General features: G+C 39.8%; 1 protein-coding gene across 1 annotated transcript in view; it reads left to right on the forward strand.

The window, feature by feature from the left end:
- Window positions 1–26,285, forward strand: part of stk10 (serine/threonine kinase 10) — a 45,220-nt gene extending 18,935 nt beyond the window's left edge. Inside the window, exons 3-20 of the mRNA XM_031303572.2 lie at window positions 2,493–2,541; window positions 3,768–3,917; window positions 6,600–6,672; window positions 7,755–7,949; window positions 8,656–8,737; window positions 14,016–14,150; window positions 16,757–17,104; window positions 17,189–17,617; window positions 20,045–20,169; window positions 20,894–21,017; window positions 21,711–21,890; window positions 21,996–22,088; window positions 22,365–22,494; window positions 22,620–22,744; window positions 23,000–23,188; window positions 24,684–24,809; window positions 24,961–25,074; window positions 25,764–26,285. Of these exons, the coding sequence (XP_031159432.1) occupies window positions 2,493–2,541; window positions 3,768–3,917; window positions 6,600–6,672; window positions 7,755–7,949; window positions 8,656–8,737; window positions 14,016–14,150; window positions 16,757–17,104; window positions 17,189–17,617; window positions 20,045–20,169; window positions 20,894–21,017; window positions 21,711–21,890; window positions 21,996–22,088; window positions 22,365–22,494; window positions 22,620–22,744; window positions 23,000–23,188; window positions 24,684–24,809; window positions 24,961–25,074; window positions 25,764–25,904 (2,808 nt within the window). The 3' untranslated portion in view covers window positions 25,905–26,285. The remainder of the gene's footprint in view (window positions 1–2,492; window positions 2,542–3,767; window positions 3,918–6,599; window positions 6,673–7,754; window positions 7,950–8,655; window positions 8,738–14,015; window positions 14,151–16,756; window positions 17,105–17,188; window positions 17,618–20,044; window positions 20,170–20,893; window positions 21,018–21,710; window positions 21,891–21,995; window positions 22,089–22,364; window positions 22,495–22,619; window positions 22,745–22,999; window positions 23,189–24,683; window positions 24,810–24,960; window positions 25,075–25,763) is intronic.
- The last annotated feature ends 1,635 nt before the right edge of the window (window positions 26,286–27,920 follow it).

Here is a 27,920-nt window from a genome sequence, read left to right on the forward strand (position 1 = left end):
ACAGGATATAGGCCACGCCCATTCCTGCTAAGAAGTTTTTTTGCAATATTGCGCAATGTGCAAACCAACTTTTTCGAACTCCTCCTAGGCCGTGTGATCAATCTCCACGAAACCTGGTACATAACATCTCCAGATGGACCTGATAAAAAGCTATCAAAAGAATGTTGCTATGTTAAAGTATGTGCAATTTACAACCAAACCAATTTTCGTAGCTAGCCACAAAACACAAACTTTAGCATATCTTGGCCAAATTAATAGGTATCAGATCAAAACTTGAGATTATTTGTTCTACATGCCACTCTGCAGCTCTATCCCAGATTTGGTGATGAGCTGCCTTTAGGAGGCGCTATAATTGAGGTAGAAGCGTTTTGGCCTTTTACTCAACAAATGGGAAATTTGCTATTGCATGTCACTACAGACTTTGGAGCTCGCACTTAGTGAAATTTTCTGACTTGTGCCTCGCCGCCATCGTGCTTTGGGTTCTCCTTTCGCGGGCTCCGCTGTCGTGGGTTCCGCTTTCGTGGGCTCCGCCCAGTCATCAGGGGCGACTTGTGCCGGGGAGGCTTGGACCCCATCATAACTGCTTGCAGTTCTAGTTTTATATCTATAACTTCAATTGTTTCTGATTCAGGAAAAAAATATATATAAAATGTTACAGTTTTAAACCAAGTTGTGAGTGCTTTAATAGAACTTGAGTCAAACAGAGGTCAATTCTTTGTGATATTTTCTGTGATTATTTAGAGATATAAAAGATGGAAGCAGCAGAGCATGTAACACGCAGACTGTCTCTTTGCGTCTGTCATTTAAAGAGACCGACGAAGTGAAAGATCCTGATAACGCGTGATAAAACCCAAACTAATGGGGTTTGTCAATCCAAACGAGGCTTGACATTCCTCATCTTTGAGTTTTCCTTAAAGCGTGTGTGTCTTCATGCAACTGCGTGTGCACAGAGGTATGCATTGTTTCCTGCATTCATCTGTACCTGGGGTGTTTGCTCCTTTTGTACTTGATTCTCTGTTCTCTGGACTGAAACTCCACTCCCTGTCAAATACCAGGTTGATGCTTTGACAGTGTTGTCAGAGCAAGCAGGACTCGATTAAATAAGTGACATCACACAGCACAAGGTATGCTGCACGCTTTTTTACGAATCCTACTATGGCCACGCCATACGAAGCAGCTCGATTGGTTGGGGTTAGGCATTGACCTCAAGTGGTTAAGGTTAGGATAGCCGATTGGTCAGGGGATAGACCTGTACAAATCGGGTTACGTTGCCTTGCGTAAGCATGGACGCCTGGCCAATAATGGTGTGTGTGAATGCTATTGAAGGGCGGGTCTTGGCATGCCCATAGTAGGATTCATAAATACGCATGCTGCACACCACCTGGGGTTGATCTTTAACCATTTTGAATCAATAGATCAAGATCAACTGCTCTGCATAGGATTATTATGACGTCTTGTGGTGTTTTTATTTTTTTGGTCCCACTTTACTTGAACAAAACATTTAGAGGTTTTCTGACAGGCGTGTGTGCTGTGTGTGTAAGAGAGAGACTGACTATGTAAGGAGAGGAAATTAAATTGTTGGAAGTTGCTGTTGGCCAACAAGGCACCATTTAGGGAATGTGCACTCAGAATCTTTTTTTCTCCCCGTCCCTCTCTCCCTCTCTCCCTCTCTCTCTGTGTGTTTTTACTTCCCCTCTGAACTGGTATTATACGTTTTGGCAGTGTGTCCCAGGAAGTGTGTGTCCCGGGAAGTGTACAGTTGGCCCGACACTTCATCACACACTTCAGTCTGAATCCAACTGTCAACTTTGCAAAGTGTGTGTATTCTAGTACTTTCCCCACAGATGTCAAAGAGTGTTGTGACTGATGTAGAGCAGGGGGAGCTCTCCAGGTAGCGATGACATAACATTAACATCTCGTCTTCTTTCCTTTCCACACTTTGCTTTGGTTTGCCTTACCAAAAAATAACACAACAAATATGTATTTTTCACCCTTCTTTTGGCCGATGACAAAGTAATGTGAATAAGAATGGCTGAGAATGTTGCACTCCCAATTTGTCATTGGTGGACTGTTATGCCTATGTTATTAATTATCTTAGCTCATTTTACTGCCACACTTAATTTCCGGTTTTACTAAATTACTCTCAAGTTGAAGAGCCAAACCTTTATGGACCGTCAGTGCTGAATGTTTCTCAGCCAGAGAACCAAAAACAATTCATCACCCAGTATTTCAAAAAATGCACTAGTTTACATGCTAGTGAAAGTGATGAGTTGAGATGTATTAGAATATTACAAGAAACAATTTACAAGATACCCATGTGATCGTTGTAAAAATACTAGTTGTGCATGTGCTTCTGATGAAAAGTAATCTGTACTTCCTGTCGCTTACATATAAATCCCTGAAAAAGGAACAGCTGTCAATTGTATGTTTATTCTGTATAAAGCTCTGTCAAGTTTAACCTCACCCATTCTCCCCTCCCCTTCATTCCCCAGATCATGATCGAGTTCTGCCCCGGAGGTGCCGTGGATGCCACAATGCTAGGTAGGCTTCTCCTCTTGGCACTCTGTGTGTTATATAAGCACTCCACCTTCCTCCTCGTCACAAGAGTCGAGTTCCAAACCTGCAGCAGTGCTGTGACTACACCTGTCCCTTCAGCACCGACTTTTAACAGGGTTTCCGCGGGGTCATAAAAAGTCAAAATTTTAGGCCTTAAAAAGTCTTAAATTCGTAAAAGTATTGTGTTCTAGGTCTTAAATAATTTTAAACAAGTCTTAAATTTCCCTACGTCCATGCAATGCCACCTCTAATGCTCATTGAAATGTTTTTTTTTTCCTTCTTTTTTTTCGTGGTGTTGTGGTTCTTTCTTTTGCTAGTCCAAATATAATTTGCTGTATATGTACAGATTTTTATTACCCTGTCACTTTAATTCAATTTTAATAATTTGATTTAATTTGCAAGTACTTTTGTGACTCTGCATTTTGTTGTACTTTTGTCGTGATAAAGTTCTTAAATTTTATTCTTAAAGGTCTTAAAAAGACCTAAATTTGACTTGTTGAAACCTGCAGAAACCCTGTTTGAGGAAGTGTAGAAACATGATAAAAGGTCAGATATGTGCTTTCAATCCACGCTATTGTCTTAAAGCTCCAGTCTATACTACTGAAGAATCACGGCATGTTTATTTTCTATAGGAGAAGTCTAGAACACCAGCGTTTATCACAATACGGTTGATTTGCTCCGAACTTTTGCTGATCATGTACTGCAGCTTTGCCAGTAGGGCCTTGAATGCTTTAGAAAGCAGTCAGACATGGTGGAATCCTCCTGTGTGGGAAAATCCCCTGGTCTGTTTTTGCTGGGTAATCCACATCCTCATATCTGTCTGTACCCCCACTGCAGCTAACCAAACAGACACAGTAGAATAAAGTCTGCAGGGCAGGACTAGCTTGGATGTGTGAAAGCTTTTCTGATCTGGGATTACTTATCCAGCAACTCTATCTGAGAGACTTCCATTGATATCATCACAGGTTTACCTTTTTCTCTTTTCTCTCGCGGCGTTCACACACTACATCAGTCTTCAAACTTTGTTTTGCCATGATTGTATGTACACTGAATATGGAATCTGCGAGGTGTGCATAATGGCTTTTGAACCCTCTCAGCTAGTTGTCTCAACTTTCACTTCGATTCGGCTCTTGTTCTCAACCCTCTCCCCTACTGTGACGGTTAACCCTCCATCTCTTGTGTCCTGTGTCCACCTCTCTTGCCTTTATCAGAGTTGGATCGGGGGCTGACGGAGCCGCAGATTAAGGTGGTTTGTCGCCAGATGCTGGAAGCTCTGAGCTACCTCCACAGCATGAAGATCATCCACAGAGACCTGAAGGCCGGTAACATCCTCCTCATGCTGGATGGGGACATCAAACTGGGTGAGGGGTTTATATATTTATACTTTAGAATATTGCTAGTTGTAGGTGCTTGTACAACGTTGACATTTAACTCTAGCATTCCTAGAAAGCAAGGTTTATTGCATTTACCATTAGTCATTGATTAGGCATCATGGTGTCCATTTTGTTCAAGCTCACACAAGTAGGTGTACAAAGTCTGAAAAATGCAATATGGTATGTTCAGAGAGTAACAATATGAAGTGTTTAAAAACATATTTGAAATTTGTGAGTTGGATTTTGTTCAAATTGATAAGGCCAGTAGTAATCTGTCTCTCTTTACGCCCCATCATTCACCGAGAAAACCATGTCACTAGCAAAATGCTGCAAGTGGTACTAATTCTCAGATTGACCCCGTGTTACAATTGCATATTACAGGTTATCTCTGGAACTATGGTCCGTTGTTTCTTAGTCTTACATATGCTGTCGTATGGGCTGAACACACACGTGGCCACATATATGCTGTCACAAATACACACACAGTTAGGGGCCCTGTACCCCTCCTGTGGTGCTTTAGGAGGATCATAAGTGAGCATTGTGTGGGAAAACTGCATTCTCAGAAGTTTTGCATATTTTCATTTACTGGCTTTTTGAGGAGTTCTCCACATTCTTCACATTGCACAGCTGAAGCTGTGGATCCAACCCATTCGCCAGCATGTTTTGGATTAAAGTGTAGTAGAAAAAAATGATCTATGTGCTTTATGTACAGTAAGTGCAAGTTAAGGAAGTGCAGATTTTCTTTCTAAATGGCTGAATTTCTAAACTTTGAACAAAAATATCTGGGTGTGTTTTGCATGCATGATGTTTTACTTTCGGTACTCTTTGACTAACTCTTTGTTGTTTTGCACTCAGACCAACAAACCAAAACACTCAGAGAGTAACTATAAGCTGCATAGGGCTTCAAAGTCTGGTGCTGATTCTTCGCGCAACTTACTGCACTTTTTTCTAACTTGAATTTGATTCCAAACGGTTTATTGGTCCATGGTATCATTACAATTTATTTTGCTCTCTCTCTTTTTGCAATTTCAAATGACACATTGTTCACTGGGCTGGACTTGTACTTCTTTTTTAAGTCATTTTCCATTGCCTTACATTCGTCCCTAAGACACCACAGTTAGATATAATCACTGGGAGTTGCCTCTTTAAACTCATTAAGTCATGACACTGACTCATTTACAGTCTCCAAACTTGTTTAACCACGTGTTAATTCAAACAAGGCAGCAATTATCTGTCTCTGAGGTCATGCAAATGCATTATATCCACCTATGACACGTGGGATTAAACATTATGTATGTAACATTATGTAACAACACAATATTGTTATTTATACTAACAATTTAATACGTTATCTGAAGTTTTTCACTTAAAATTCTTAAGATCAAATCACTAAATCTAAATTAACCCTTGTGTTGTCCTCGGGTCAAATTAGTTTTTTAGAAATATGGGATATTCTTTTAACCAAATTGACCAAAAATAACATGGATGCATGAATGTATGTCTTCGCAGGTAAAATTCATGATTACTTTCATTGAATTTTGGGTGTTGAAAAAAAAATGGTTTAAAAACAGTATCCTGATCAATCTTTGAAATATACCAGTCTGTGATTCACTCAACATCTTCTGATCTTAACGATTAGTCAAAATAATTCATAATTTCTGCTTTTTTTAACTAAATAATTAGGTTAAATTAGGTTTATTGACTGTGAATAAAAAAAATTTAAAAAAAAGCGAATAAAATGTCAGAAAAAGCGCAAGAAATAGTTCATTTTCAATTTTGATCCGGAAGGACAACAAGTTCATGGTGGACAGGAAGACAACACAAGGGTTAAATCTAACTATTCTATTTTTGGAGTTTGTTGGGATTCCCCGCTGAAACACCTATGACTGTGCACTCTAACCCTAACCTTTAGGTGTGTAGGGTAGAAATATTTGCGTATAATCATCATAATGCTTCTTGAGAGACACACCCTTGGTGATTATTTAAGAGAACATATTGTAGGTTAAACCCAGTGATGCAGCACATTCTACAAAAGCTTTGCCAGAATGTACTGAAGTGTATTTGGCTTCTAGGTTTATAAGGTTAATAATGTTACCATGTTAATGTGTAAACTCTTATTCCATGTACAATAAAAGCAGAAGTACTATTTATTGTCTTTGTATGAGGTAAACATTCTTTCTGCAAAAGTTTAGACTGCAAGAGTCTAAAATTATATATTTCACTGGAAGATCAAATATACATATTTGAATTGTAGTCTACAAAACCAAGACATTCATTTAAGTCCCCGTAATAGAACATGCCCGTTTGTAATTGAAACAGCCAGCCTACTGCCTTGTGAGTAAATGGCTTCTGCCAAGTGCTCAACCCTGGTCATGCCACACGTAATATTCTTACTTGCAGAGAAAAAAACCTGTTCAAAGTGAAAACAACACCCCTGTAATCTGAGGGTCATTTCAGGAAATGGGGGCAGCTTGTTTGGGAAACTGAACTGCTATAAATTCACTGATTCTGGCTTTGTGCTCAGTGTCATGACAGTTTTACAACCTACAAACTATTTGTCTACTACATGAAGTTTTTAAACTGGCATAACTCTCTCTTAAATGCTTCTGAGGAACGTCTTTTAACTATCTCACGTCACGTTTTGTTGTTTTTGTCTCTTCATTCTTGTAGCTGATTTTGGTGTGTCTGCAAAAAACACCAAAACCTTACAAAGAAGAGATTCTTTCATTGGAACGCCATACTGGTGAGTAAGATATTACTCTACATTGGAGCACTATTAAGGAAAAGAGCTATCCATGAGCTTACGATAGATAAAAGCTTTTTTTTCTTTTCTAGAAATAAAAGAAATTCAATTGAGAAACCATTCAAAGACTAGAAATGCTGTCTCTTTTGCTTAATACAGTGAATGAAATGCCTGGCAAATCAATATATTTCATCACACTGATGCAACATTATTTAAATCCAATACAAAACAATCCTGTTCACTGATTTGGATTATTAATGAACGTCCATTACATTCAAGCCATTGCCAAATGAGTTGCTACAATTCTAATTAAGACTATCAGCTCCACACAGCTCTCTCTGTATTTCTCAGTATGGCTATGTTCAGAAGATTGTGTCGTCCGGCGACTTTCGCACGCAGAAACTCAAGTAAAGATAATTACCTCTTCTGAAGAGTCCACCATTTTTTTTTTTTAATCCTCCATGTCCTCCTTGGCTATTTGCAACTGCGTGGAGGAGGGGTGGGCGGTGTGCGCGATCACGGAAGGCTGTATCATGTGGACACGCAGACAGTTTTGTTGTCATTACTTAGAATTCCTCATGGGGGCGACAGAAACTATGCACTATAGCTTTAAATGCACTGGTTAGCAAAGTCAACAATCCGAAAAGTCATGAGACAACGCGAGTGTGCTTGATGTTGACATCTGCAAAATTGTGAGTAAGCGAGAGGAGAAACACTCTTACTGTTATCTACAGTAATCATCAGTTAGTCATTGCTGCGTTGCTCAGACAACAGTGTTGTAAATACTGCAGGTGTATTTTTATGATATCTGAAACTATTAAATCATGCTGGGACTGATCAGAATCAGATTTTTACAACATGATGGTTACCATCTTTACAAATTTAGTTACTTATTAGCTCTGTCACTTGACGCTTGGCAACTACTCTATATATGTAAGACCTGTGAACTGCCTCTAAAGTTCAGTATTCCCACATGGTCATGTGATAGTGATATTGGCACAATTTCTTTTTTTACTTAAAACAAATATGTGTGCCATATGTCATGGTAATGACTATTCAACCTTTTGTTTACTCTGTCTCAGGATGGCCCCAGAAGTGGTAATGTGTGAGACAATGAAAGATGCTCCGTACGACTACAAGGCTGATGTCTGGTCTCTGGGAATCACTCTGATTGAGCTCGCCCAGATTGAACCCCCGCACCATGAGCTCAACCCCATGAGGGTGCTGTTGAAGATCGCCAAGTCAGAGCCTCCCACCCTGGAGCAGCCGCACAAATGGTGAGAATGCATTAGAGATTACTCTAAATTCACTGGTCAGTAATTGTATCATATAATATGTGCATCTGCAAGTTGTGAAGAGAAAGCAGGGATATGTTAGCCAGAAAATTACAATTAAACCCTAGTATTTACAACTATTTTGCACAGTCCATGATTCATTAGTTTGGACATAGAATATGATAGGAGGACAGGGGCTTATATCTTCCTGTCTAGATTTCACTGGGTCATCTAATTTCATTCTATTACCAGATTTTTGCACACTCAGTGTCCTGGAATTTACTGTAGACTCTCAATGTATCACATTGTCCTCCCCCTCTCTGCCTGCAGCCCATTTAACCCTTATCAATAAACTATAGCAACAACTAAGGACTTTAGCGAGTGCCAAACTATAACTTTTTCCCTATCAATTTTATGAGTCTGAATGTTCCATAGCAGCACATCTAGTTCTGCAAAAGGGAAGTTATCAGGTGCTGAAAGGGCATTTGGGATGGGGAGCCCACTCATCATTCCTGTTGAAAGCTTTATTTTACAAAGCACAGCTGTGCACAAAGATGACCCACGTGTGCCAACATCACACACATCTGGAAATGTTGTGTTCAAATGTTTTTTTTATGTTGGTTAACTATTCCTTTAACCTTTCCCTCGCTCCCTCCTATCTTGATACCTCTTGTTTTTGATTAATGTTGTTTTCTTGTGTTCACTCAAGGTCACAAGAGTTTAAAGATTTCCTGAAGAAAGCTTTGGACAAAAATCCAGAGACTCGTCCGACTGTAGCCCAACTCACCGAGGTAGGCCCTGACCCTTGCAGATGTTACACAATGCTGCACTTTGATACATGATGGAACATTATCCTCGCTCTGTCCTTATCTTGCACCAACACACATAAAAAGTACAGGGCCATTTGCCATTTCTTCTTCTATTTTAAGACCTGAATGGAGTGATCAATGCCAGGAAAGTGAGCCGTGCCCCTGTAGAAGGTACTACAACACTAGCATGTCAGTGGGAGAGGTCTAGAATGTGTACAAAAGAGGGCAAGAAATGGAGCAGGCAGAGAAGGAGTAGGACAGCATCAAAAGTGAAAAAGTTAAGTGAAAGAACAATGCTAAAAAATAAAGGTGAAGAAAGGCGAGTAAACATTTAGGAATTTCAGAATTGTTCACTTTTGAAGCACCCTCTGGGGGCTTTTAAAACATTTAAATCTCAAGGACAATGGAAGTTTTTGTGCCAAATACTTTAGAATGATCACAAATAGGTATCACAAATCCCCTTTGTTTTCCAACAACAGTAAATGCATATAAATCCAGACAAGTGACAATTATAGGAAAGGACAAGTATTTACATGTAAGGCCACTTTGGCACAGCTGAAATATTCTTAAAGAGGCTGATGACAGTCTAGCAGTAAAACCTTAATATCTGAGGATGAACTTAAAGCTGTTTCTCAAAGTCCCGAGCAAAAAAAAAGAGAGAAAAAGTAACAGGGTGTGGATTAAAGCACAAGCGCAGCGTCTATTAAAATTCAGAGCCACAGTTTCCTGTCTGTATCCCACAGCTGAGGGAATTCCAGCTATTTACATTCCCACCCTAAGCCAATGGTATATCTGGATTACCCTGAGCTCGCCACCTCTGTCCAATTAGAGAGAGAGAGAGAGGGAGGGAGGAAAATCCTAGACCCGGGCCTGCTGGGATTTCTGCATGTGCTCCCCAGTGGGGGGGGAAAGAGACGGGCGTGGTCCGGTTTTTGGTGCCGTGCTGGAGGTTTTAGATGTTTATCATGCCTGCTGCTCCTATACGGCTGTCAGATAGTATTTACTGTAGATAGTTGTGCAATGATGGCATTACATTCTGCTGTGCAGTGGATGTTGAATGAAGTGAGAAAGTTACCATCAGTGTAAGTTCTAGGTCAGCCTTGCAGTTATTCATTGGGGTGTATGGATTTGGAAAACAGATGTAGCACAGGAAGTGAACATGAAGATTATAATGAATCATAGATAAGAGTGTCTGGGGTGTAGGTGCTAAACTGTATGATGTGTCTGTGTGACTATTTCAAAAGAGGAAATAAAAGGACAAATCATAGTCTTTGTCATCATGCAATTCTAACATGGCATTAGTTTTAGACAGATTTGAACCTCTTGCCCTGTGTTTGTGCCACATGTGTGCTTGTGAAGAATGTATACAAAACAACATGACACAGTATCAGTCATTGTGGCTGTGTGGCTGGCGGGAGACCATCTGGATGACTTGTACTCATTACACTGAATATAGTTCTCCTCCCACATAGTTTCTCATGGTCAGGATTTTCTACAGTGTTTTGGGTGTAGCTTCCATTCATGTATCATAGTGTTAGTTTTTCTGTTTCTGATCATCTGGTCAGGTAATTTTACCATGGGAGTATTTGGCTATTTTATCTCTGAGCCAGGGCTTTGTAGTGGTTCTCATCACTGACATGTGCAGACACAAACACACACATGCAGTATTTATACTTCTTTACTTGTGAGAGCCCTCATTGACATCATGCATTCCTTAGCCCTGAACCATAACACTATCAACTATAGGCCTAAGCCGAACTATTACCCTGACTTTACTCAAAACCTAATTCTAATATTAAAGAGTCAGTTCACCCTTAATTCCAAGATATTTTTTTTTCTCGCCGATTGTTCTAGTTCAGAGGCTAGGAGGCAAGCTTCCCCAGTAGGGTGCAGGAGAGTTGTAGGGGGTCATGGAAGGTCTGAGGCAGAGAGACCTGTGAATAACGGTGTTTCCTTTAAAAAAAACAGGAAGTTAGTTATTGTAATTTGGCCCGCTCAGTCAACAGTCGCAGAAGCGGCTGTGATACACAGCTCATGGAGGCAGTTAAGGTACTTAAGATTTCGGCAGTTTAAATTTGTACTTCTTCTTGAAGTCATAAGTTGGTCAAATCGAAACGGAAAAGACATCATATACATATTTTACTCTGCTTAGAAAAAAGACTATTGTAACTCCAGAACTTGCCTGAGAAACACCACATTTTTAGGTTTTCTACAGTATCAAAGCAGTCCTGTGATAGTTTTCTGGAAATTCATGGTTACATTGCAAACAGGAACTGCTAATGGCTAATTTGGCATGCTTTTAATGGCACAGGCTTGGTTTTTGTCACACTTTAAGACCCCTGTTGTGGTTTAATTTGTCCAGCTTCTGAGATATTTATCCCTACCATTTCTGCCACCACCCAAATGTCATGGAGGGAAATTATATTTTGTTGAAAATATGTCCCCGTTTCTCTAGATGAACCTCAAAAGAAGCTATCAACAGTTTTCACAGGAACTATTTGTCTGTATATATTCACAGACCTCACAGGAACTACTTTATACTGAGTAAGGGATTTGTCTCAGACTGATATTTCAAAGTTTGGACACATAAAAGTCAAGTCAATTGTATTCATGTAGACCAAAACTACTACTTGCCTAACACCAACCATTACCCCAAATGTAACCTTAACCTCCAACCACCCATTGAAGAAGTGAGGACTGACCATAATGCCTTTCACAAGCACACTTTCCCAAAAAATGTGCTTACTCAAGGTCTAAAACTCAAATGTAACCCTCACAAAGAAAGAAGTACAAATACACACACTCCACTGTCACTGCTACAGAAGTAACTCTGCCCTCATACGATGCACCTCCCTCCTCTAGTCCCCTAATGGGCCATGTTGTTCACATTTAACCTTTTCACGCCCAGCCATGCACATAAGACCCAAAATCACTAGTCTCTTTGGGTCTAAAGCAATGTGAAACCTAGGACATAAGCGGCACTGATCCACATCTTGAGCCATAATGGCAGTACAAAGAAACATAGCCAGATTTAACAGAGCAACAATACTACACTATTTGCCTTTTCTCTCCTTTGATGTGCCTCAAGGAAACTGGGTTTAGCTTGAGCATGGGAGGTCTGAGTTGTTACAACAAGCAGTTGGAAGCTGAAATCTCAGATGTTACTACTGTAGGGTTGCTAATGGGGACTGAGGGGAAAGGAAAAGAGAAGCAAAGATAATATTTTGTTTCAGTAATTTTACTAAGCAGTGTAGGCTTAGATCAGTAGTGACAACTGGACAAAAAAAATATTTCATAATCTGGGGGATATATTACTATTCTAGGCTTTTATATTGAATAAAGGATAGAACTAAAGTTGCAACGATGAATCGATTAGTAGTATTAGTAGCTCTTGCATCAGTGTGTAGTGACCAGCATCACTAACTTTGATTCTGACGTCTGCTGTATAATGATGTTACTTTTCTAAAATGAGGTATGGTAGACTACCTCATTTTATTTTTTAACTGCATCACTCATTCAATAGATCTTGTTCTCATCTAATAGTTCTGCTTGATTTTTGTTAAACTTTGGAGAAAATCTGTCTAAAATTCAAGCCTTAAAGTCCTTAAAGACACAATTTTACTGTTGGTATGGTTGAAGAGTAGACTGCCTACACATTTTTAATTTACTTTGCCCTTAGATGCATGTACCTACAGCAACACTAGCTAAACTTTCTCACCGTCTTCCAAGCATCTCAAGCTTGTAAAGTATTATTGGAGCATTCAGTGTAGCTGCACATGTTGAAATCCGAGCATTTGTTCGTCTCACTCCATACCACCGCAGGTTTGTATGGCTTTAACAGTCGGATCACTGATCTCTCAGGATGTTGGTGCGCACACAGGAAGTGGTAGTGTGGTTGTTGAAGTCAGAATCTGTTGAATTGTGTGTCTTGAATGAAATGTGTCGCTCTCCTTTACGTCAGTTGCTAAGCTTGTGTTGAAATACTCTATCATAACGTTACTCTGCTGTATCAAATAAGTTTGGCTGAGTGGAGCTTATTTATTTAATTTTTTTTATATATATATATCTATCTTTAAATTCCAATTCCATGCTGTTTTTGGTGAGGACAAATACAAGATGCCCCAATGTAGACAGACACATTAACAGTACTAAGACCCTTTGGATCTTGAATTTCAATTGGTGTGTGTGTATATGTTTAAAAAAAATTAAATTTTTCATACTCTTATGCATGCATTCTTATATCCACTGTGGTATAATAAAAAGTTAGATGGCACTTTACACTACCTAACTCATCAGACAAGAGCTGACTGTTGTTAGTCATTTCGAGACGTTAAAAGCTGAAGCCTAATGCAGTCCTCGAGGACAAGCCTCTTGCACACAAACAACTGTGATCAACAAATGTGCACACACACTTAATGGTCCAGCACCTCTTGTAGCCTTTTCCCTTTGTCAGCTGTTCCAATTAAATTACAAGGTAGTGCAAAGCATCTGAATAATAGATGCACTCAGATGCACTCAACTTTTAATTTAGCTTTTTATTCGCCTTGCACGCAACAATTTTACTGCCCTGTTTGCACTATGGCGAAACACATTTTACTTTTTAGCAGCTGTAGAACTAAAGATGGGCTTGCAATTTCAGGGACATGATGTTGGATTAAATATCGCTACATCAGTGTGCCATTAAAGGTAGAGTTGTATTGTAGAGCCACTTTTGTTGTAGCTGTTCAGGAACTGGCAGGTGGCAGATAGAGTTCCCCCTGCAGTGAAAGTCTCCTGTAGCCTTACCTCTTATGTCAAGTTGTTTCTTGCAGCCCATGGGCAAGTTAATGTATTTAAATGCAATTTATTTTCAGCAGAATTCTATTTGATTTTATTCATTACCTTCATCTATTCCTTGTCTAATTCCTATCTTTTCATTGTCAGTCTAGTACTTGCAGCAACCCCTTTAGCAATAGTCTCATGGTCAAATGATACTCAGATCCATGCATAATGTCTTCTGTTGCCCTCCAGGAAATATTGTTTTATGGTTGTAAGGGTGTTTATCCTGTGGTCGAGTCAAGCCTTTTAGCTTCTCTCCCTCTTTGTGGTGTTTATAAGCTCATTTATGCTTAGAATATGATGCCTAAAATGAAATCCAAGGGCAAAAAAAACTAGACTTACAAGTTGTAAGACCATTGTCTTGCTATTTAAGCATCAGTCACTCTGTGTATTTTAACTGATAATTAATTAACCATCTCTCCTCTGCCCCATCTGTCCACAGCACCCTTTTGTGAGATCAGTAACATCTAACCGCCCGCTGCGGGAGCTGGTGGCCGAGGCCAAGGCTGAAGTCATGGAGGAAATAGAGGACAATAGAGAGGAAGGAGAGGAGGACGACGTTATGGAGCTAACTGTGGTACCAAACCTTTTTTTTTTCTTTTCTTTTCTATCCCTTCTTTTTCTTCTCTGTCATTGTTTGTTTCCAAAAGGAGACTGGGCAGTCCATGGGTTGGGTTCTAAGTACACGTGATTCGGATTTGCAAGGTCAGTAATGGGACAGTAACTGTCGAGACAAGTTAGAATTAGAAAAGAGCCTTCGTTTTAGTGTCACCGCAGCTCATGCACATTATCACACAAAGTCGTGCACTTACTTGCACATGCACCTCTACCCCGAAAAGCACACTTGTTCTGCCTTAACTGTACACTTCCCCTGCTTTTGAAGTCTCTGCTTGTTGACCCCTTTGAACTGCAGTTTTTGTAAACATGGCCTTCCTGCCAAAGGACTGAAGGTCCATTCTGCAGAGGCCAAATACATCCACAGTAGGCATAAGATTAGAAAGTGACATACAGTATGAGAGTGCAGTTTACCTCCTGCCCTCAGCACAAACAAAGGAACAGAAACCGGAATACTGGCATTCACCCACACATGGTTAAATATAGGTGCTGCCTTCATCCTCGCTCCTGTATAGAAATGCTGTCACCTCACAACCCCTGATGGAGTAAATTATTTAAGGTAGCACATTGTTCTGTTGCTATACTGTGAACCTTAACTAAAGGCAGTCGGTTTACTGAACACCAGGGACTCATAGGGATAGAAGAAGACACTAAAAATACCCTTGCCAACAGGAAGCTGTGACCAGACCAATGTGTTGAACGTGGATGTTTTTCTCTCTACGAAAATGAATGTTTGCCACGTATCTCTTCCTCCCCTAACGTGAACAGTTAGTGTGATGACATTCAAATTGATTTAGGGGAATAACTTGGCACAATTGTAGTGACATTAGAAAATGACTCCTCTTTCCAGACATCTTACAAATCAAACAGTATAGGTGTTTGATTCGTATTCGTGATTAAGTTTGAGTTTCTATAGGTGGTGCTATTTTCTTTATGTATCCCGTTCTGCTTGGTCCTGCTCTGTTTACTGAAAAGAAGACTTGAAACTCATCATTTAGTGTGTGTGTTAAGAGTTTCCCCCTGATAGATCAGGAGGGTTTTAAACACAAAATATTAGATTTATCACAAATTGTGTTAATTGCTGAGCTATTTCAGTCTGGATTTATTAATAGGAAAATATTAAAAAGAATGTTAATGTCAAAACATGTTCTACAGTACATAACTGAGACCAAACCTATTTATCATCCCTGTGTTTAGTTAACTATGATATAATTCTAGTTGTTTCCTTATCTCTTCCAGCAAGGACACTCTTTGACACATTTTGACATTAACATACCGTTACTAGGCCCTGAAAAGCCAACCAAGCAGTTATCTGACCGTTTATCTCTTCCTTTATATCACACACAGCCAGACAGAGATGTTTGCTGAGACATTAGAAAGGCTGAAGCAGATCATAAAGATGTCCGATGGCATTGTTTACCACTAGTGGCAGACAGTGGAGAGGTATTTCAAGAAGCCAAATTGCTCCGTTTGACAGATGGCTGTGCACATAATTCTGAAAATACATTTTCAGTGGTCTTTTAAAATTATAGACCATAGGATTCCCATGTCTAACGCGCGTCTGTAACCTTCTGTAATTAGATTTTAAATTGTGAAAATTGTGTCTTTCTGAGAATTTATATAATTGCTGCAGAAACTCTATACTTTTCCTTCTGGTTACTGATGTTTTCGGGCACATTAGTCAATCATTTAGTGATTGTTATTAATTATTTTTTTTTAATATATTTTAAGATTATTTATATTTTTATTGATGGTTTTAGAGTGCTTTTAAGTTTTATTTAGGCTGTGTCTTTTATTTGATTTTTATTGGCATTTTTCTTCAGGATTTTACAATTTACAAGAGGACTACCCACTGCTTTATTTAGCTGTGTGATCGTCAAGAATCACATATAACTCATGGTTGTCAGCCATGATAAGCCTATGTAATTATTATTGTACTTATTACAGATTAGATAGCCATCTCAGCCACAGTGAGAAGTAGCAGGCTAAGCAGGAATGACTGCATTCCTACTGAAGCAAAGGTAAAGGTTACTTCACTGAAGGTGGGACGTTTAAAGGACTTTAGCAGTCGGCCTCAGAAACATTAGTATTCAATCCAACTGAAATGAAATTGTCTGCTACAGCATACATATCTGCTCTGAAAATCACTTGTCTTTTGTTTCCCTTTTGATAAAAAAATCAGAAACCAAAATTGGGAAATTTGTATTTTAAATGTTTTTGTTTCATGATGGCGCCCCACGGTTTTGCATTCAGTTAAGTAGTCGGTCACACTGCCCGCAGCCTGCTACCCAACACAAGGGCCAACAACCCACTTTCCTGCTAAGGAAAGGAGCATTTCTTATATTTCCCCAAATACCCTTTTCTTCCTTTTGAATAAAAACTATTAACAATACATTCAAAAACATGTTGACATTATTTTTTAGAATACAGAAAAGGATGACAAAATGTGATTTCTGTTGTACTTCAACATTTGGGAGACCACTAATGACTAAAGTGTTGACACATCAAATGTTTTGTCTCATCACCGCATAACAACAATTCTCTTCTCCCTCCCCATTATTCCTTAAGTCTCCAGGAAAGGAGCCATGCCAGACCAGTCAGACCAGTTTGGAAGCAGACCAGTCTCCGGACACCCCGAGCCCCACCACACCCTCCCCAACCACATGTATACCTCCACCCACGAAGGAGGTCGAGCCAGGTACACCAACAGAGGAGCAGCCAGGCGCCGTCATGGTGGTCCCTGTTCCTCTACCACGGCAGAATCTCCCTCCAAAGGGTCCAGAGGGGTTGGATGACAAACTGGCCGATGAAGTCGTTCTTGAGTCTGAGAAGTCTGAAAGTGAAGCCTCAACTAGGACCTCCAGCTCAGATTCGGGCATTGAGGATGGGAAGAGTACCCCCACATCGGAGGAAAAGGTGCTCTTTGAAGTTTTAGATTGAGAAAATGAAATAGTATTGACTGTGATGTGTTTAGTAATAATAACAAAATTTAATTTTAAGGTTGCTGTGGAGACCCCAGAGATGGAACAGCCACCATCTCCCACTCAGCCCGAGGTATCTGAGCAACCTGTTAACATCATCATAGACTCAACAGACCCAGAGGTGCCCAAGGTCCAGGTGACCGAGAAGAAGAGCAACGTTGCGGCTAATGGAGGCCTTCAAACTCCGAGCCAAAGTCCCCCTGTCACTCCTACACCCACTCCCGCTCCCTCTTCTGCTCCTACCCCAGTACCTTCCCCCCGTACTGAGCTGAATGGTAGCCTACCCAAGGGTACCCCAGAGCAGACATCGACAGGAGGAAACGCAGATGCTGTCTCACCTTATATCAATGGAGGGATTATCAACAAACGGTACTCTTATTCATCCAGCATGGCATCAGAGAGCATGGACATGTCGATCCACAAGGAGACCATCTCAATGTCTGCAAGGGTGAGTCAGCATGAAGCAAAACTGTCTCTACTTGAAGCAGCCTGATCTGCCATGTATGAGTAATCCTTCAGTCTCCTTATTTAAATGCAAAGATGAATGAAACCGGGATATATGTATATCCTTTATTCACTACAGTGTTTCAGCAGAGAGCATGTCTTTGAGGTGAAATGTAGGAAGAAAAACTCATTGGAAAAAACGATTTCTCGGCACCCACAGAGGAACTGAAACCGCATTGTGTTGTGTTTTGGGGTGTGGGTGTTAACCGTCTGAAACAGAGAATAGCCTGTCTTCCATTAGGCTTGCACTACACATTGCATTTAGGGAAGATATGGCGAATGATACTAGTTAATGCTCTTAAAGCTTACATTTGTCTTTTAAATTGGTTGTGATTCATGGTGAATATGGACATACTATTAGTATATTAAAATACCTCTGGCATTGTAAATATAAACAAACTTTCTAATATCATTACAATGCAGTTTTTTAAACATCATCCAACACAAAAGGAGAATTCCCGTAATCCATAGAGGACTTTACAATCATCAGATTTGTGTTTTAGATTGACAGTCCCAGTAAGGGAGGGTAGTTAGGAAGCTGAAGGGAGAGAAGAGAGAGACCATTTTATCATTTATCACCAAGTCTTTCTGAAGCAAAATATGCAACATTTCCCATTCATTGGGACAAATAGTGCCCTTTGTGTGGGAACAGTTCAGTATTCACCAGTGTCAATTGGAAGTTTCTATGCAGCTCATTGTTACTCTGCTGCTTCTGGAGGCTTATGGACCGACCATGATTGAAATCCTATTGACTGCGCGTGGAGTCGTGTCTGTTTGTGGCATGTTAAGTTTTTCCAGAACAGATTATTCAGCAGCAGAAGCCTGCAGTGAGAGTGAATGGGTTATCTTTGTTTTTTTGGACAGGAGGACACTAGGATTTGTGCGAGTGTGTGTTTCTGTACGGAGTGTGTATGATTGTGAGCATCAGTGTGTGCATGTGCTCATGAATTAATTTGTTTGCACAGTAGAGCCGCGTGTGTTTTTGTGAATGACGAGTCATGGGAAGTTAGAACTTCAAACACAAACAATGAAGCTGAGCTACAGCATGACCCACATGTCCTCTGATTTTAGTGCCAGTGTGTTCTTAATAACACACTCAAACACACAATCACATAGATTTATTGCTATTGTAAATGTGTCAGTTATGTAGAAAGGGAATCAACAGTATTAGACATCTAGTAGCTGTCAGCAATGGCAATAGCCTCATATGTAGTCTGTTTGCGCAGCTGTAGAGGGTTAATAAGGAAGCTTTGTCAGAGTGGACAGCAGTTTGCACAAACCAAATGAATTCCCACTTTTTGGTTCAGTTTACTCCTCTCCTCTCCTCTTATACAAACTATTTATAAACCAGGAAATGACGACATCCAGGGTTTGATCTACCCAGTGTTTGCAAGGTAAACCCTCCCCTATCAGTCTTGTAAATAAATATTATCCGTGGAGGCTGATTTAGTTAGGACACGTGCTTTGATAGCAATAACAATTGTTTCCGTTCAGTTATAAGGTGAGGTCACGCTCTGACTCCTATTAAACATTTAATGTATCATGACTTCCCTGGACATTGTCTAATTTAAGAGGTATGAGCGAGACAGCGCAGGTCAAGCCAACAGAGTTTGTTCAACTTTGGGAGCAAAGAAAAAAGGTCACAGGCCAGTTCTTGGTAGGCCCATGACAGAAATAGACTGTTTGTGTTTGTTTTAAACAGTGACCAAACCAAATTACTGTATATAAAGAGTTAAAGAAGCCAAGTCACATTGTGTCATATTAACTATGCAAACGAGGTTACTTCCTGCATGACGCACTCCATTACAATAACAGATGGAGCACCATGCTGCTTGTAACCGTAGAACCAGATTAACAGGAATATCAATGCCTTTGTCAACACACGTACACACACGCCAGCCTCTCTTTTCGCCAGATGAAAACATTGGGAGTCACAAACACGCATATTTAAAGGGAAACTACAGATTTTACACATCAAAGTCTCTTTACAGGTCTACAGGAGTACTACTATGAAAAAGGTGTATAAATGCTTTTTGTGGCTCTAGAGGGAGCTGCTTGAAATTTGATAAATTGCCTCAGGTGATGTCACTTAAGTCAACATCGGTTGGGGCTGAAGTTTAAAAATTAAAAAAACTCTGGAGTTAGAAAGTAGTTCCACAGCAATACTCTTTGCCCCCCATTCTGTCTATAAACTACTAAACTAACAACTATACTACCGCAATAACCAACCTGGCAGAGTGGCAATGCACTCAAGTGCATTGCCACATGTTACTCAAGTGCAAGGGAATATTTGTCTTGTACTTAAGTTCTGATTTAATCCAATGTTCTACTTTTTGTGTTTGACCTTTGTTCCTCCCTGTCTGCCTCTCAGGACTTCTCGAGTAAGACTCTGAAGCGAACCAGGAAGTTTATTATTGACGGGGTGGAGGTGAGCGTGACCACCTCCAAGATCATCAGGGATGATGAGAAGAAAGATGAGGAGATGAGATTCCTGAGGTATGTGAATGACTTGATCTTTCAACACAACACACATTCTGTTTCTGTTTTCATTCTCTGATGATGAGAGCCATGAACTCAGCTGCCTGTTTATTCCTCAGCTCACAGTGAAGTCTGTACAGTGATAAGTGGCCTGTTGGATGTTGCTTTTACTACACATACTATTTCAGGCATCCTGCGCTCTGGGTCTTTAGCCCCTTGCGATTTGAGTTTACAAATACTCAAACTGTTATGGAAAAAGACCTGTCTATACGGTCTATAGTTTAAAATAAAAAAAAAAAAGTTACTTTTAGATAAGGGTGTTGGTAGTCTAAATGTTAAGATAGAATGATTGATACAGTTTTATATTTGTTGTCCAATTACATACATTACTTGATGTTTTTTTTTTTAAATGAACAATTTGTACAGTTACAGTCTTAAACACTTTGCATGGCCCTCTGCTACCATCTAGTGGTAGGAATATGACATTGCATGTGTGACTACAGTAATACCAACAAACTTTGGTCATATTTTTACAAGAACACAACACAGACATGCCCCTTCAGAGGCTGAGAGCAAAAGGAATATTTCTGATATTACCCCATTTACTGCTTTTAAAATAATTAATAGAGTAACTCCATTCACTTAAATATTATATATGCGTGTCTGCGACAATATTAAACTCATAAACTAAAGTAGTATACATGTTGTAAATAAATGATTGTGTGTGTTTGTGTGCGTTTAGACGTCAAGAGCTGCGTGAGCTCCGTTTGATGCAGAAGGAAGAGCACCGCGCTCAGGCTGGCCTAAACGCCAAACTGGAAACACAGAAAGAACAAATGCAGAGACGTTTTGACCAGGAGCTGAATGTGAGTCACAGTTTATCTTATTATATATTTTTTTGTTCACAGGAAGATTGGCAGAAGCAGGGCAGACTTGTGATCATTTTTTGGGGGGATTTTTTGAATACACGTGGAGGTCAGTCAGTCAGTAATCTATATCCATGACATTCCACTTCCGGGATTGCACGGATGTCCCTCTTTTTCGGCCGGATGTTCGTTACCTTCCGCTTTCTTTGTGTTGTAATTTTAAACTCTGGTCGATTTATGAGGACTATGGTTAACTGCTCCTCAGATCTCTGCAGGGTGAATCGAGACAGCTAGCTAGACTATCTGTCCAATCAGTTTTCTGTTGCACGACTAAAACAACCTTTGAACGTACACGTTCCACCAAAACAAGTTACTTCCTGAGGCTATTTTGCAGCGGCACCGTGGCTCTGTTCAGCACGTAGCTCTGCCCCAGACGACTGTGATTGGTTTAAAGGTTTCCTTTCAGATGATGTAAAATCTAGTACTATAAATAAATTATACATATTAAGTACACAAAATCACATAACACGTCTACACAGTGCAAACTTTCAACATTTAATACTTACTAAGACCTGGCGAGAAGCTAAGCAAGACCTGGCGGACACCATGTAATCTGATTGCTAAACTTTAGTGGTGTGATACACAACGTTGTAGGGCTGATACAGTAGTGTGCTTGTTTACCTTGTTACCCAGGCCAAGAAGAAGCACTACGATGTGGAGCTGGAGAACCTAGAGAAGCACCAGAAGCAGACTATTGAGAAGATGGAGGGAGACCACCATGTTAAACTCAAAGAAGAGACCAAACGCATCAAAGCAGAGCAGGAACGTGACTACAGCAGGTTCCAGGATCAGATAAAACACAAGAAAAAGGAGGTACATTGAAGATAAGGATGTGGAGAAGGAAATGAAAACCGGTCAAAGAAAGCTTTTTATTTTTGAAACACGTTGCTGAAATGTGCCTTCTTTATATATATTTAGGTAAAACAATCTGCCGATAAACTGCCCAGAAGTCAGCGTAAAGAATCCTTGAAGCAGATGATAAATTCCTTCCAAGAAACTAAGATAAGAGAGGTAAGTTGTTTGGTCAACAGTCATTTGGGCTCACTGTATTGTCATGCATACTTAACTGGACTGGTTTTGAAAAATGTTAAATACTAAAAAAAAAAAAAACATGAAACGTTGCTGAAAAAGACACAATAAACGCACATAATAAATCAACCTCTTAGTCCAATCAAAACAAAAAAAAGTTCTCTTGTTGAGTAAGTATTTGACTACCACAGTCTTAGAGCCTTTTTAGCAATTTATTTCCTTCCCTCCGTCCATGTCTTTGTCTTTTCTGTGTTTTAGGAGGAGAAATTCTTGGCCGCTCAGAAAAACCACCTGGACACAACGCTGAAAAGAATCATCTCCAACAACAAAAGAGAGATTGCAGAGATGGAGAGGGAATGCCTTAACAAGAAACACCAACTAGTCCGAGGTACAATTTCTGTTAGGCATAGGGTCTTACTGTTATTTAGCCACTCCTGGTATAGTAGGATGTTACAGTATTGACATTCCAATAACTCTTGGTAATTTTGTGTGTCCCCTCCTTGCTTTGATTAGAGCGTGAAGCTACGATATGGGACATCGAGGAGAAGAATCTTTATGAGAGGCACCAGTTACTGAAGCAGCAGCTGAAAGACCAGTACTTCCTGCAGAGGCATCAGCTTCTCAAAAAACACGAGAAGGTAAATCAGTGGATTTACAACTCCTCTCACCACAATATGTTTACACCCACCATTCTACACCCACTTAAATTTGGGTAGCAAGTACATGTCAAAATCAAGTCTTGAATCAGGAATTAACTTTACGTTTTATGTTTAGCAATCAAGCTGAATGTTATTCAGAGCTTCCATTTGTTTCAGTTGTGCTTTTTCACGTGGCCTTCAGCACATACACATGAAATGAATGTGACAATGTGTCTATTTCCTGTGTCACTACAGGAGCAGGAACAGATGCAATGCTACAATCAGCGGATGATTGAGATTCTGAAAGGTCGGCAGCAGCAGGAGAAGAACCGGCTGCCTAAGATCCAGCGTAGCGAGGCCAAGACCCGCATGGCCATGTTCAAGAAGAGCCTCCGTATCAACTCAACGGGCAGCTCCTCAGAGGACAGAGAGAAAATCAAACAGGTAGGGGCTAGCAAGGGTTTTCTCAATCCCATGTTTAACTCTAACTCTACATTCCATTTCCCCCTAGAACCGCCAAACGGGTTATTTTTAGCTCCTGTCGCAACAGCGTCAGCACTCGCAAATTTCTTGAAGCAGTTGCAACAAACAACAACATAATAACTAACGCATATAAATAATTACATTTTAGAAGAAAACAAATGTTGGTTAGTACTCTCTCTCTCACACACACACACACACACACACACACATACACAATATGTTTTGTGACCTAGTGCATGCTCCAGGTTGTAGACAGTTCCGTCCTGTAATGGTTGAGGCAACATTAAAGAATATAAATATTTATAAATAGTTTTGCCAGTGCAGTTAAGCTAGAAACTGCTACATGAGTTAGGACTATCTTGAAGGGGGTGTATCGCTTGACTAACTGTAGGCACCTGTCACAGCATCTGAGGCCAGCTGTGCTGCGGTGATACGGGCGAGGTGGTTGCTCCTCGTCCTCAAAGATTCCTCATCCGATGAAAATGACGGGTCATTGATCTCTCTCCCATCCGATTCTCCCTCACTCATGTCATTTTAATTCAATTTTATTTATAGTATCAAATCATAACATACCTCAAGACACTTTACAGATAGAGTAGGTCTAGACCACACTCTATAATTTGCAAAGACCCAACAATTCCAGTAATTCCCCCAAGAGCAAGCATTTAGTGTGACAGTGGCGAGGAAAAACTTCCTTTTAGGGAGAAACCTCGGACAGATCCAGGCTCTTAGTAGGCGGTGTCTGATGGTGCCGGTTGGGGGTGTGATGAACAGTGGCAATAATAGTCACAAAAAAGATAATGGAACTATGACTAGAAATAGTAGTTGTAGTAGTTCATGGCATAGCAGGGCACTGCAGGGCATTACAGGGCATAGCAGCACGTAGCAGGGCGTAGCAGGACGTAGCAGGGCACTGCAGAGCGTAGCAGGGTGTAGCAGAGCATAGCAGAGCAGGACCACGGCGACAGCTGCAACCATGATTTAGGTGCCACGCTAATCCAAGGAAAACTGCTGGGCGAAAAAAAATAAGGACTCTGGGGAAAGTTAGTAACAAGCATTTCTGGGACATGGATGCTTACAGATGGAAAGAGAGAGGAGCTCAGTGTGTTAAAGGAAGTCCCCTGGCAGTCTAAAACTATAACAGCATAATTAAGAGCTGGTGCAAGGCAAACCTGAGCCAGCTCTATAAGGGTTGGTAGATGAGGGGCATAAAATGGACCCCTTGGCGTTATGAGGTATAAACGATCATATTTGTTTTCTGTTTATATCACACCCCCATAACTTACTAGATGATTAATAAACCCATTTTAGAAAATCATGAACTGAGAGATAAAGAGGTTTTATAATAGTTGCATGCATTTAAAAATGCCAGGCAGGTAAAAATGATGAAATGTGGTTCTAGTGTTAAGCATTAAGTTGATTATTTAGTACCTCACTCCCCTTTGTCTCTCTGTAGTTTTCTCAGCAGGAGGATAAGCGGCAGAAGGCAGAGAGGCTGCATCAGCAGCAGAAACACGAGAACCAGATGAGGGAGATGATTGGCCAGTGTGACAGCAATATCAGAGAGCTGCAGCAGCTACAGGTGAATGAGGGGCAACACTTTCTAATCTTTTACACTATCACTTTTCTATGCCACTCTAGTTGAGTTTTTGTCCAGTCTAAATGATGTGCTGCTCTAGATGAGCGCAATAAATGGCCTCCAATTGTTAACAAGAGCATGTTTTCTGCCTCAGAATGAAAAATGTCACCTGTTGGTTGAGAATGAGACTCAGAGGCTCAAGCAGTTGGATGAACAACACAACCAGCTGCTGAAGGACTGGAGGGATCAGCTAAAGCCCAGAAAAAAGGTATGTTTCCTGTCATAATTTTATCAAAATGAATTCAATGCATGCTTCTCAGACATAACAACTACACTCATTAGGTTTATGGTTCACATACCATATAAATATACATCATACATGTACTGGAATTATTAAAATGCTTATGACAGGTGAGAACATGGTAGGATGTTTTATATACACATGTATATCTAAAAACACAGCTGATCTTGAAACAAAATGGCTAAGGAGTTAGACAAGTAATTTAACATTTTGAGCAGCTATAGAACATGCTCACGTGTTCTATAGCTGAAACTGGGTTGAGAAGATCGATACCAGTGATACCTGTGAGTGGTATCAATCACCTCATCCTTTTGTCAAGAAAGATAATAAAGCATATTTTCAAAAATGTCAAACTATTCCTTTAATTTGGAAAAGGACTTGAGCACAAAGGATCGAAACAAAACATTTTTGAACTGCATGCATTATGTTTTCCATAAAACAACTCATACCCTGAGTATAAATAGTCTACCTAGTTACCAAATTTAATAAAGGCTGCAGAACACACTATATTTTTATATAGATAAAAAAAAGAGATTTCTTATCTTGATATGGGAATATTTCACACGTACAGCATAATACAAGTGTATTTAAATATGTCACTCTATGTAAGCTTGGTTAGGTAGTTTTATGCATATTTTGGTTTCCAACCCTCCTAGGCCCTTGAAGAGGAGCTAAACCTGAAGAAAAGGGAGCAGGAGGCTTTCTTCAGGATGAGTGAGAGTTCTGATTGCCCAAACCCAAGTTCCCCGAACAAACTCTCCAAGTTTGTGCCTTACCAAGACTCTTCAACCACATAAAAACAGCCGTTGTGACGTTGGAATATCTTCTGCCAACTGTTAGCACCAACACACACTCACCCGTACACCCACAGGCGTTACAATAGCCTGCTGCCTCAGTTTTAATTTGCTTTGCCTGTGATGGCAGCATACTTATCCCTCCTTTAGGTTCCTTTAATGTTTTAGTGAATATTTATGTTTTAACTAAGGTTCTAAGATTTTTCTTTAAAAAACAAAAATGCTGTAGTATTTGATGGATGTAAAACTCACCATGTGCTTCACATGACTCGATTACATAGCATCTGCTTCTATACAGTGTTTTAACCTTTTTCTTTTCAAGTCTGCTTCGTATTGCTCACTGATAATACATGAGGGTAATATGATACGTGGCTGTAAGCAGAACATGCAGTACCAAACTGTTGAACTGTTGAACAGCGTTCCCACTAATGAGTAAAAAAGTATTGAATAAAGAATACTATTTGGCTGAGAGGAATTTAATTTTGCATGAGGAGGAAGAATGTGTTTCTATGAAAGCTGGTGAGCCAGCACATAAGCACTTTTGTTAAATTATCAGTGCCATCTTCCAAATATCATGCCCAAAAAGCACACACAAAATGTAATAATTGACTTACCTTTTTCTGATTTTTTCCATTTCTGTATGCCTTGGCTCATTGACCTGTTTTGTCCATAAATCAGATGCATGTCATATAGCAGTAAAGTCTGCTGTTATTTATTTTTACTGACAAAAAAATGACCTTATCCAGAATCATCACTGTAAATGCTAATTTATATATTTTCTCTTTTTTAACACCCCTGGTATGAATGATGTGCTTATTATTTTGTGTCTTGTTTGAAATGAGGGATGATGCTAAATCCAGATCAGAATGTTATGTTTTTTTTTAATGATTACTTAGGAATGAGATTTTAACAGACAAGGCAAGGCTCTTTGTTATTCACATAGCATTGCTACTATGACCTTTGTTTGTTTTTTCTGTTGTATTTTTACTGTAAATTCAGTCACTGGATGGAAACTAACGAAGCCAAAGCAAAATACTGTTCTTTGAAGGACGTTAGATAGGGGATTTAAGAAAATGTATCAATGTATAATTGTTATACCGTGTGCAGTAAATGCACTGCCTGCTAACCAAAGTGCAATATTACATGTATGTTTTTGCTAAGCTTAAAGAGGTTTTATTTTTCTTAATATTTGCCTTCCTTTGCACTGAGAGGGGAAATAATATATAGAGTTTAACTCCAAAAATAGATATAACACCCTTTTGAAAGAAACCGCATTGCTTAAAAATTATTCCATCGTCATCATTTTAAGTACTTGGGAAGCAATAATAAAAATTTTCAAATGCTGATTTTTGGAACATAACTCTTAATGTTATTTTTAAGGGAGTGCAACAATTCAGCATGCTGTTAGATGCCTCTAGATGTTTAATCTTAAAACCTGGAACCTAAGGTTTGCAGCTGAGGAACTGTTGCCTCGTTGAGTGAGAAAGTGTTTTTAGAGCAGTTTGGCCAACAGATTTACATTGAACTAGGCCAGCAATCAGGTACGGCTCTCTCCCTCTCACTCAATCTCTCAAAAGTATTTACATTTGTTGTAAAACTGATCTTTTCTGTCGTGTTTATTGGCTCTGTGTCTTTCCTTCCTCTCTGCCTCAGTTTACATGATATTGTTTGTATGGAGGGTTTGTGAGTGTGAATGAAACTATTAGAAGGAACCACTGTTGTAAATAACTCTTAATAAAGGCAGATTTTCTAATTAGTGGATTTTGGTGTAGGCTCTTTCTTATAGCAGTGGCTGTAACACCATCAACATGGTCCTTCTGAAAGTGAAGGACTACACAGAGAGAAGAGCAGGACATTGAACAAAAGGCAGAAGGAGGATCATCTGTCAGGGTATATGCAGGAATCCTAAAGATAAATGTATAATCTTTTTCAAGACACTTTCCAAGACCTTATTGGCACTTTGAGTTTGAACTGGTTACGTCACCGATACACTTTATCTTCTAATCAATGTATAGTAAG

The sequence above is a fragment of the Sander lucioperca genome, chromosome 13 (genome assembly GCF_008315115.2).
Source record: "Sander lucioperca isolate FBNREF2018 chromosome 13, SLUC_FBN_1.2, whole genome shotgun sequence".
NCBI classification, from domain to species: domain Eukaryota; kingdom Metazoa; phylum Chordata; class Actinopteri; order Perciformes; family Percidae; genus Sander; species Sander lucioperca.